This window comes from Mirounga angustirostris, unplaced genomic scaffold, assembly GCF_029215605.1.
Source record: "Mirounga angustirostris isolate CCGP_5_RB_7025 unplaced genomic scaffold, mMirAng1.0.hap1 SCAF_3, whole genome shotgun sequence".
Taxonomy (NCBI): domain Eukaryota; kingdom Metazoa; phylum Chordata; class Mammalia; order Carnivora; family Phocidae; genus Mirounga; species Mirounga angustirostris.
The window spans coordinates 68715606-68727964 of NW_026991711.1; the positions used below are offsets into that span (position 1 = coordinate 68715606).

General features: G+C 37.9%; 1 protein-coding gene and 1 pseudogene across 17 annotated transcripts in view; one reads left to right on the forward strand and one right to left on the reverse strand.

Moving 5' to 3' along the window:
• LOC123839639 (NEDD4-binding protein 2-like 2) overlaps nucleotides 1-12359 on the forward strand; it is a 106083-nt gene that overhangs the window by 64810 nt on the left and 28914 nt on the right. For 5 of the 17 annotated variants that reach the window (XM_064586242.1, XM_064586243.1, XM_045869296.3 and 2 more), the window contains 4 exons: nucleotides 4066-5819; nucleotides 8236-8321; nucleotides 9312-9355; nucleotides 11430-12201. In XM_064586242.1, the coding sequence (XP_064442312.1) occupies nucleotides 4066-5819; nucleotides 8236-8321; nucleotides 9312-9335 (1864 nt within the window). In that variant the 3' untranslated portion in view covers nucleotides 9336-9355; nucleotides 11430-12201. Of the gene's footprint in view, nucleotides 1-4065; nucleotides 5820-8235; nucleotides 8322-9311; nucleotides 9356-11429; nucleotides 12202-12359 lie in introns of those variants that run through there. The other 12 variants (XM_064586234.1, XM_064586236.1, XM_064586233.1 and 9 more) reach the window with 8 other exon arrangements.
• On the reverse strand, nucleotides 94-2623 carry LOC123838422 (U6 snRNA-associated Sm-like protein LSm8; annotated as a pseudogene).

Here is a 12359-nt window from a genome sequence, read left to right on the forward strand (position 1 = left end):
GGCAACTGATTTGGCAACTCTGTCTCCAAGCCCGTATCTTTCATAGGCTTCTTTCTATGTCTCAGTAAATGGCCACTTCATCCCTTCAATTGTTCAGGCCCAAATCCTTTTATTCATGTTGATCTTTTTCTTATACTCTATATCCAATTTATTTTCAAGTCTTGCTTGTTTTTCCTTTAAAATATATCCAGAATGTGATCATTTCTCACTACTTCCACCCTGTGACAAATGAATAAACTCCAGGAGAAGACCCTTATGTCCATTTGCCTATCTAAAGTTTTAGGCCATCTACCTATTGCTCATATGGAGCCTTGACATAAAGGCTGATTAGGGAGATGGGTTCTGCTCCACACCACCTCCTCTCACTTTCTGTTGTTGTTTATTATTTGCTTTGATTCAGAAAGAGAGAGGACAAGAGAAAACTCTCAAGTCACTACTAGGTGATAGTAGGAGTCAAGGCCCAACTGCTGTTTCCATGGGAAGGACTCAGCCCTTACCAGCTGAATATCTCTGTGCTTATGTATATGTGACAATTTGAAGATGAAAGGAAGGAGAGAAGGAAGTTAAGAGAAGGGAAGTGTTTTTATAAAATTCTCTTTTTAAATTAAGAGGCAGTTTTGCATGATGGCTAAAGAGTATGAACTCTTAGAGACAGTCAGCTTTGGTCTGAATCCTGCCAGTAGCCATGTGACATTGGGCAAATTCTTTTTTCTTTTTCCAGTTCTATTGAGAAACAACTGGCATCTATCATTGTATAAATTTAAGGCGTATAGCATAATGGTTTGATTTATGTTTGTTGTTAAATGGTTATCACAATAGGTTTCGTTAACATTTGTCACGTCATGTAGATGCAATTTTTAAAAAGAAAGAAAATCCTCTTTGTGATGAGAACTCTTGGGATCTATTGTCTTCACAACTTCTCTGTATACCACACAGCAGTGTTAACAATAGTCATCATGTGGTACATTACATTACTAGGACTTATTTACCTGATAACTGGAAATTTGTGCCTTTTGACCCCTTTCCTCTAATTCCTCCCCCACCAAGACCCCATATCTGGTAACCACAACTCTGATTTCCTTTTTTACGAGTTTGGTTTTTTGTTTTGTTTTGTTTTAAGATTCCACATGTAAGTGAGGTCATACAGTATTTGTCTTTCTCTGTCTCACTTATTTCACTTGGCATAATGCCTTCAAGGTCCATCCATGTTGTTGGAAATGATAGGATTTCCTTGTTTTTAATGGCCAAATAATATTCCATTATATACATATACCACAGCTTCTTTATCTCTTCATCTCTCAATGGACTCTGGTTGTTTCTGTCTTGGTTATTATAAACAATGCTGCTATGAATATGGGAGTGCAGATACCTTTTTGAGTTAGTTTTTTTGTATCCTTTGGATATATTCTCAGTATTCTCAGCAGTGGAATTACTGGATCATATGGTAGTTCTATCTGTAACTTTTTGAGGAACCTCCCTAATGTTTTCCACAGTGGCTGTAGCTAGGCAAATTCTTTAATTTCTCTTTTCTCAGTTGCCTTTTGGAGATGGGAATAAGACTAGCATTTGCCTTCCTGCATATCATTGTTGTGAAGATTAGGTGAGTTAGTACAAACATAGCAAGTGTGCAATGAATAGTTTGTTTTTTTTAAGTCAGTTTTCAAAGTCACATTGCAGACATTAGAATTCCTGATAGCATAGGGAGTTATAAGCATTTTTGTGATGAACCATAAGTATCTAGTAACCCCATTTCCATCAGTTAGGGTTCTCTTTCCATGTGCTGTGGAGAGCTGTTTAAAGCTATACATAAGTACTTTCATCTCCACAGAATCACCAGTGCTGGCATGAGTCTAAAGTCCTCAGTATATTACCATTTACTCCAGTACATAAGGCAACAACAAGCTCTACCCATTCTTTTCCTCCTTTTTTTTTTTTTCAAGGAAATGTAGAAATATTTTAATTTATATATCATATTATAATGAATCAATATGGAGTCAAAAATCCACAATTACACATTCATAAAAATTCCATACATCATCCTCAGAAGAATCAGTTTCTATACAAAGATTTATAGATGTCCAATGTATGTAATTTTTCCTCAGTGTGCTACAGAGTTGTTTTTTTTTTTTTAAGATTTATTTATTTATTTGACAGACAGAGTAAGAGCACAAGTAGGCAGAGCAGCAGGCAGAGGAAGAGGGAGAAGCAGGTTCCCCACTGAGCAGGGAGCCCGATGCGGGGCTCGATCCCAGGACCCTGGGATCATGACCTGAGCCAAAGGCAGACGCTTAACCGAATGAGCCACCCAGGCGCCCCAGTGTGCTACAGAGTTTAGAGGTTCTGCTCAAATATTCCCCAAATCAAGCTCAGAATCTGTCTCTTCATCAATTTCTCCAGTGACTGCAACATTGTCACGTCTTACAATGTATAACCCCAGCACCACATGTTCTGCTCCCTGTGAAGAGCTGAACACTCGTTCATGGCTTTCATCCAAAATCAAATTAATGGTCTGGTCAAACCCTTTCAGTGTTCCCACAATCATTCTTCCCTTAGAAGTTATAACTGCAACAGTTCAGTTGATGTAGTTTTCCAAGGCAGACATCATGATGCTCGGCCCCGCTGCTCTGGGCAACATCCAGTCTTTTCCTCCTTTTCCCTGCAGTGGGATGGTTCATATTTGGGCAAAGAGAGTGGAGTTTGTTTGTAGAGTAACATCCTAGTTTGTAGTGTGAGTTTCATTAACTTACTGCACCTTAGCCTTCCGCTAAAAGCTTCCACTAGAATCAGCTAGAACTGACCATGAGGAGTTACTGCCAAAGTTTGCATTCTTTACTTGACATCCTTTTCATAGAAGTCTCATCACAACTGCTTCTCAGTAATTTAGCATTTCCTAATGTTCTTTCTATGCTAACATCCAGGAATGTGTAAACAAGGACAGTAGCAATTAGGTGACAAAGAACAAGGTGTTCAGGGCTCCTGTCTATTGCAAATTGCCTGACAGCATGGCATGGAATAAACCAGGCCAGGGGCCAGGGGTATATTGAACGAGTTCCTTTGTCCAACACCCAGCCAATCAACTGAATTCTTTCCTCATTATTTCTTTTGCCTTCCATGTTTGTTTGTTTGTTTTTCTGTTCTCTATCCTGGATTTTTTTTCCCTCAGCTGTGTCTATTGTCCTTCCCCCCACTGCATTTTACTATGTCTCTAACTTTACCTTATAGAAGATAAGTAGACCTTTAGATTATAAATTAGAAAATGTTCTAAATCCTCTTTTTTCTGTTAGAATCAAAAGATTATCTTCAATTAAGGAGACCTGTGAACTTTTAGTGTGCTCAATGTGAACACTATTATTCTTTTAGGTAGGATAATTTTTTACTGTGGAATTGTCCCTGGCATTACAGGGTGGTAAACATCCCTGGCGTTAGTACCAAGTGCCAGCAACACATCTCCAGTCATTGTGACCACCAAAAATGCCTTCACACATTTACAAACACCTCACAAAGTAGTGGTAGAACCTCTCCTTTAGAACCACTGCCAGGTGTGCAATTAGAAGTATATCTGCAAACACTGGACTTTGCTGCTTGTCATCAAATATTCTTTGTAATTTGATGGAGCAATTTAATTGCTAAAGTTTTCATGTCTAGTGAAAATCTAGCTATTAAAGCTACTACAGTTGTCCCATTCTGTGACTATACAGCTACACTTTTCAAAATTCAAGACTTAGGAAAACGAAGATGTTTATTGGTAGGTTATATATATAATATTTTGCATATATAAATAATATTTTCTCAAGAAAAATATTAGGTTTTCATAAAGTTACTGGTTTATGAAACAAGTATGTGAAAATGACTTGTAAATTTCTCAAAGTGTACTAATTTTTAATTGAGAGAATTAAAGTTTTTCTTTTAAAAAGTAATTTTAAAAAATACTACAAAGTACATAATGCTTTAGAATCTCTTGTACTAATGATTTGTGACTTTGCACAGTAAGAGTATAATGTTTTAGTTTGCTAGGGTTACACAAATAATCAAGTTATAAATATTCTTAATTCTTTTATATTTCAGAGAAAGAGATTTGAAGAAAACTGGGCACAGGCTCAGCAAAACCAAACAGAAGAGAAGCAGAAAAAGAAATAAAAAGCAGAACAGTCATAGTAAAATCATAGAGGAAAACTCACTTGAAACCTTAAGTTATCATACGCCAGGAGATCAGGATTCATCTCAAAGTGAAGAGGAAGACTTGGAAGACACCAAAAGAGAATCAGCATACACTTACACTGGTGGGCTGGGAAATGAACAAGGAGATTTAGTGAACAGCCACAAAGATGAAGTACGGAAAAGCATAAATCCTGAAGATAGTTTTCCAAATGTTGTATCTGTAGTTGAGCTGGACAATACACCAAAAAATTACCTCCCTAAGGAAAACAATGATTTGTTTCAAAATATGTCATCGATGTCAAATGAAAACTCTGTAACTTGCCCAACAATGACTCAGAATCTTTCCTGTGTAGCAAGTGATGGCTGCTCAGGCACGAAGGTAGGAAAGCATCCTGGACATAGGCATCCCACGGCATCAGACATCCAGGGCAGATTCGCTGATGTCCCCTGCTCATTTATGCAGAAGAGAGAGAAGGTAGATAAAAGACTCCAGAATGAAACAATTCTGTGCCATCAGTATGGGTCCAGAACCTCAGATGAAGATTTAAGAAAGGAACAAGGAGTAAATGCAACTAAAAACAATTATTGGGCATTTTTTTCAAACAATCTATCTGATGAAGAATTACAGCTGGGTTCTGAGAGACAACCCTGTTTGGGGGGTTGGCCTGAGGGACCTCATAAATTTATATGCGAACAAAGACCAAAGAAAGATAGATGGCAAAAGCTGGCCTCTCCAGACAGCAGAGGACAATTGATTACATTGATCTCCACTTCTGAAGAAACTTCAGTACCAGGAAGCAGTCCAGAAACATTGGTAGAAGAGAAGCTATTGGTAGAAAATGAAGATTTGTCACCCTCAACTGAGAATACAGATTCAGTCATAGCAACAGAAACTAGTATCTTTAGAAGCTGCTTGCCTAAACTGGATATCCCAAAGAGTGACTTACACTCCACAAAGAATAAGAAGAGGAGAGAGAAAAGGATTTTCAATTTGGCACCAAACTTTAACTTACTGGCACAGAGCTATATCAGTGTAAAAGAAAGCGGGGAATGTGGCTTGTTAACAGAAAGCCATGGGCTAAAAATTATTTTGGAAGAAGAAAAAGATGGAATTTCAGAAATAAATAATAAAGAGGAGAATACACAGAAACTTATGACCTTTAATCATCATCCATCATGGTTTTACTTTGATATTACCAAAGATCCTCCTCTAAATATTGGTAGACCATCTTATTCTCATTACTTGACATTTAATAGACACTCTGTATATTTTTACAGAAATCCTATTCCTTCTCTTGTGCTACAATATACATCTAGCTTTCGGATGGTATCTTTTACAAGCAAGAAGTCATTTTTGACGTTCAAATCTCAAACAAGGGTAGATAACCAACTAAGTGATATAGGGTTTAGTTCTTCAGAAATTTTAAGTAGCCAAGCTGATCCTTTGTACTCTTTTAGGGTCACTTCTGATCTTCACCTTTTAAATAAAAGTTTTGATGAGAAGCTGAGGATATGGCAAGAACCTAAGCCGTTACAGTTCTTGCAAACTGAGGATAACCAAGATTTAACAAGCACTGGCTTTGATGCCCTTGAGCTGCAGTTATCACAAGGGTTTGCCTTTCAACTAGTGAAGCTTTTTGGATCCCCTGGAATTCCAATGGGTAAACTGTGTTTATTCGCTCCAAATAAAAAGTCAGTTTAACATATATGAGTAATTTTTTGAAGTGTTTCTACCTTGTGTTAGTGATTTCATGCAGTTAATTGATCTCGTGATGCTTTTTGGCAGTGGAAGTAGAGGACTCTTGGCAAATGGTGCTTGGTTTTCAGATCACCTGCCTGCCTCTACCTCTAGGACCAGCAGTCTTAAATGTCTTCGAACACTTAGAATCCTTGGACTCTCGATATAAATAGACACTGAGAAGAGCAAAGGATGAGGCAGTCAAACAGTAATTATGTAACAAATAGAGATGGGTTACCATTTTTTTTTTTAAATCTATTTTATACATTTCCCTTATTTGGCACATGACCCTTTTCTTTCTGATTCACAGTATGACTCGTAGATATGAGAATAGTAAAGAGGGGGGAAGAGTGAAGATTAAATGATAAAAAAATTTTGGAAATGAAAAACCCACCTGGGATTAAAACACACGAAAATGGTTTTGTGACATCCTAAGTAACATTCTCAGTAGATTTCTTCTAAATAATAAACATATTTAAGATGCTACATGTCTTAAACAGGAAATGGAGCACATACCCCATTTTTCCTTACTTGTAAATCAGCTGCAGTGTCAATGATTTCCTAGAGGTGAATGTGTCCCCTTCCTTGGGGACAGAAACTGTAAGAGTCGGGAAGTCACAGCTCCCGTCCCCACAGTTCTCTTGTATCTTCCTGATAATCTTTCTTTTCTACACCTACCGGCTCCCTGGGCCCTGCTGTCATCTCACAGCTTATCTTCCAGAGGTTTTTACTTTGCTCCTAAATTTCTGCTGGTCTGGACAGAATTGGTCCTCAGAACCTAGACCCAAGATTGGCTAAGTCTCAGCACGAGGGATCACAATTAAAAACCTGCCCTTGAGGTTCTAGCATTATGTCTATCATTTTTGTAAACTTTGCCTATAGTCACATCTTACTGTTTGCTACAATATGCTATCCTGCTAGATGCACTGAAGAAATACACCAATTAAAAAAAATTAAATTGCATTTGCTATAGGGAATTTTAAATGATAAGTGAAGTCATTTTAGGTCAGGGGTCTTAGTCCTAGGTCCATATTTTAGAATTATTTGCAAAAATTTTTGTGTCATTCTGGACCATTTTTCTGAGACAGTTCATAGATTTTATCAGCTTCTGGGGCGGGGGGGGGCAGCGCATGACTCAAAAAGATTAACAATCACTGCCTTAGATCAGCATCAGAAAGCATGAAGGCACTGGTGTGAAAAGATTCTAAACTTCCTCCTCCCTTGAATGCACAATACCATCATAATCAACAATAATGATCAAGCATCCATTAATTAAGCTTTGGAAAGCTTTCTAGAGGAAATAGACCTCATTCATCAAATAGCTCACCTTCTAAATGGGGAGACAAGACTAACACAAAACAAAATTATTGCACATAGAAAATATAAATGACAAGCTTATGAATATTTTATGAGTGAGGTTGGCAGTGCTTAAGGGATTGTTGAAGAGAATATGGGGTTATGGTTTTGGGGGGATGGCTTCAATGTGGAAGTGAATTATAAGCAGTGCTGATACAGATGTGGCTTAAAAGAAAAATATAAGGAAAGAATTTCACGTTTGGATATGGTGGGTGCTTAAAAAAGGAGAGGAAAAAACTGTAAGTGGAAACTGTCCCCTGATTTGTTTGGCCAGATTGGACAAGTAAAGTCTGATGTATCTGTGGCCAGTGGCCTTGTAAATGAGGCAAGGAACTCGAATGAATCCTAGTATTAGGAGGAATTTTATAGTAAAGCCACATACAGGCCTGAAGAAACCAAACTACCTATGTTGCCAGGGATATGTGAGTATAGGAAAAATATTTTGTGTGGTTTGGTAAGGCTGATATGTATATATCAGTGTTTGGACTTACTTGGGACCCATCTTAATTGTCTGTGAGGATTTTCCCCCTGGACTCTCTTATGGGGAAGGAACAGTTGACAAGAAGACTAAACCTGCTACAATTGCATTGTTTATACATGTCACAGGAACGAAAAGATGACTACCTAAATTCTATGTCCTGTGACTGTACCACTTGAAGCTATTACATGTACAATATGTATGTTATAATATGTATGTTATTATACAATATGTATTATTGATATATATATTTGTACTTAATGAGAATATGAGCTATGATACATAGCATTTTACATGTATACATAAGCATTTTTATTGAGTCAGGATAGTGTTTACTAACAAAACCCTGAGACAAAGTAACTCCTGCTTTAGCACCCATGAAATATCTTCCAAACCAGGCTTTTACCATTATGTCAGTCTAAATAACATGTTTACATATCTTCACATTTAGGGTAAAGGTCTGCATGACATTAGAGATGAAATTTGTTCCCTTTTATTTTCACAGAATCTTTGTTGCCTAATGACTGTGTGGTTTCCCTTGACTGGAAGACACTGAAGATGATCTACTTGCAATGGAAGACATCAGTAGAGGTATATTTTTATGGCTTTCAAAGAAGACCTTCTCTAACTGATTTCTTTAAAACACCACACACACACAACAACAACAAACAATTGGAGAAAACCTGATCACCAAATGTAATATGAAGGGCTACATCCCTTGCATGAAATTAGAGAAGGACTGTATGTGGATGGGTGGATAATACATGCTCTTTCAATTTGTCCCTCAGAGAAAGTTGCATTTAATTCCCCAACTCTGCTGCAGTGTAGGCTGGCATAAGGGCCTACTGTGGATGACTGACATGCCCAGTTTAGGAGAGCCCTTTCTTCATTACATCTTTTCTCCTCTCCAGCCCTCAGTCTTATCCTGTTATGATAGAGTGACAGCTGCACATTAGATTCGTATTTACTTGACTTGGAAGCACCTCATTATTGGTGTTTTCTGTTGGTCCATAGTGAGAGACATGACTATTCTGACAGGCTGTTAATTTTCCAGGTAGGTGGAGGAAGACTAATGGGGAAGGTTAGAAAGGTAATAGAAATTCTGGAAAAGACAGTGCACTACATAACGTAGTGGGGAGAGAGTTGACATTAGTTAATAGTGATTTACATGTGCCCAGAGGCAATGTTAGGGGTACATTATGAGATATATGGTAAAAGCAAGGTTTAGTGAAACAAAATTATATAGTTCAGGATAGTAGGTATTTTTTAACTGTTCAAATAAGCACAGCTGTGGGAAATGTAGATTTGTTTGGTGTGCCCAGTGAGTAAAACCAAATACATTTTTCTAAACTTCTTATTTCTTTTCATTCCCCATGGAGAACTTATTGCTGCCCAAACACACACACACACACACACACACTCATACACAACCCCAATATTTTAAATGTTTAAATGGACATTTGTGGTTATTAGGTTTCTTTTGCCGTTTTGAGAATGTTCCTACATGATTTAAATGATGTAAACTTAACCCCAATGCCAAATATTAATCATTATTATATGTTTTTTAATTATAATTTCTAGAAAAGACAGAAGAAGATTGGTTAAAAATGAGAATTTCCGGAACTGTAAGTACAGCTTATTCCAGAGACCTCTGTATGATCAGAAGGAAGTAGATGTTGACATTATTTGGTTGTAATAGCTCTCTGCACCACAATTGAGGAGTAAATACAAAAAACGTAGTCTGTTACCATAGCAACCCTGTGTGCCATTGCACATGTGATTTTCCATTTCCTTTAATGTAGATCTTTTTGTGAAATACAACAAAGCTTAGGTTTTTGTTACCAAATTGATTTCCAACTTTATTGGTTAGAACATATTTTAGAGCATTCTGTCAACACAGAGTTTATGAGGGATTACCACCCCCACCCCTCTGCCCCAGAGTGTTGTGTGATGAGAGCTGGGAATTAGGGATATAGGTTATATTTAAATATTAAAAAATTCTCTAGGAAAGGAGGTAAAACATGTAGACAGACTCACGTTATATTTTAAACTTGACATCAAGCTAACTTTAAAATAAACACACTGCACTTTTTTTTCAAATGCCTAAATTATGAAATAAACACAGCTGCTATGGTTTTAGTGTACATGTGTGTCTGCATTTGATAAGAATTGAATGCACTCTGCATTTACCATATGTTTTCTTTCTTCCTTTTAACCTTATTTCTAAGAGTTTTCTGTGTTTCCATTCCTCAGTTAGAAATACACATATACCCAGTAAAAATGTTTTTGTGTCTTTTAAACCTGGTTCTGCTGCAAGAAGGAGAAGGACTAAAGGTTTGGGAGAAGAGTCTGAGATTTGGAGGGACAGCTAGAAAATGTGGGATAAATGTAGTCTGAGGAGGGATAAGAGGCCATGAGGAATTCCAGAGAAAGCAGGTGAAGAAATTCATTTATTCAGTCAACAAATATTTATTGAGTTGCCTCAGTTCAGACACTGTTCTCTACCCAGAGGCTCTAGTAGTGAAAGCAGTCCTGTCCTCATGGAGTTTATGTTACGACTGAGTTAGGAAGGGAGTGTTTTCCCTCCCTGCTCCATGAGACACGTGGCCCCACTGGGACACCAGAATGGGCTGCGTGCAGCCAGCGTGGACATATTCGGCTGTGGCCAATTCGGGAGTCTTTTCCATCTGCTAAATTTGGATGTTTTGTGTCAAGGACACTTTCTGGATGATACTTTTGATTTTTATATTCATCTTCCACATTCGTGCTAGACTGCTTTCTGGTCTTCTCCTACAGAGCAGTCACCCCTAATTATTAATCTTTTCTTGTGGGGGAGATTTACGAGCGTTGTAGCTATGGACAGGTTTTTTTAATATATAATGAGACCATGCCTCCCTGTTTTGTGTCTGGCATAATGTACTGATTAGTGGACCTCAAGGGGTAGATAGAAATGTATAGAGGGAAATAGCAGGAGAATGTGGTTGGCTCTAGAAGCCGCAAGTCCCAGCCTGTTTCAAAATCCTCTTCCTGCTGGTCACCAGGGTGTTTTCTTGTCGCTGGGGGAAGGAGGTGGGGCAGAGTGCTGGAAGGATGATGGGTTCCCAGCTTTAAGCTATTGCTGGCCGGGTGGCTGAGCTTAAACAAGACACCCTCTTAGAGCCTCAATTTCTCCACTGTAAAAAAACAGATTTATAATAGCAATCCGTCATGGGAATATTAAATGAGGATTAGCGAAACAACTTGTGCAAAGTACTTAACATAGTGCCTGAAAAATAGTAGGCTCTTAGAAGGGTTAATTCCCTTTCTCTAAATATCTCCTTGGGTTAAAGCATTGTCTTTGAAATGTCCCAGGCAGAACAGAAATTATCTAGGAGAGCAACACATTGACTCAATAAACTTGGTAACACAGTTGCATGAATTAGTATATTTATTATTAACTTTCTCATGTAAATAGCTGGATCCTCAGGGAATGGGGCAGAGAACAGGTTTGGATTTGGAGACAGGAGGTCAGGCGCTGTGAGGGAAACTGACCCTCTCAGACGAGTCAGGACCAGGCAGGGGGTGGGAACTGTGGGGACAGAGTAAAGCCCTAGATGCCAGGGGAGTGGCATAAATAGGGAAATAGCCTGTGAAACTGACAGCAAACTCCATGTAGATCACTGTTTGTCTGGAATTGTTTGGCCTGTATTTTGTTTGTAGTTGAATTCTTCGGTCTTCCTGGTGCTGTTGAAGATCCTAACCATCAAGAAAGAGTGCTCAGTGCCCACCCAAAGGATTATTTCCAGCGATATACTCATGGGATACCAAAATTGGTTTGAATAATCTGTCCAACCGTTCTTGATTAGTTATCTGAATAATAAAAAAACTCAACAAAAGAGGTAACAACTTGAACATTTTATTACCTAATTTTGAAGATGTTTGCCCTACTTTAATTTGTTTTATGGAAGAAAATAAGGCACGGAAAACTTTAGTAGTTTATTTTAAAAATCGCATCAGGATTGAAGGGTAGGCCTTATATTCAAGTATGGTGTGTGATTCCATTTCTAAAATTCTAAAATCCAAAAAGCTCTGAAAATCAAAAGCTGTTTTTGTTTTGTTTTGTTTCTTAAATGTTTGGCATTAAAATTAAGTTGGGAGCAAATAACTTGACTCAAACAGGTTAATTTTACTCCTTATTTATCCTACCTAGTGCGACCATGCATACATTTCATTGCAGAAATATTAATGTATTTAATTACCATGGGCTGCCCAGCCCCCACTCAGAATGTAAGGTTATATATATATGCACATACACACATCTTGTATACAGACAAACAAACAAACACACACTTTCTGAATTCTGAAACAGATCTGACCTCAAGGATATTGGTTAGGGATTGTGGGACTTGCACCATACTACAGGTAACTATCTTTTTAAATTCTGTTTTAGTTTAGTTGTATTTAACAAACTCCAAATATGAAAATTCATATTTGAAAAATTGAAACCAGGGGTGGTTACTCACTGTCCAACATGTAGGCATTTTCTTACTCCCTCTGTTTTCAGAAAGGGAGCCTGGACTGTCTTATCTTACCTCCACTCCACCGTATCCTGTTTGATCTCCAGGGAATATACCTTTGGGCTTCTCTAGG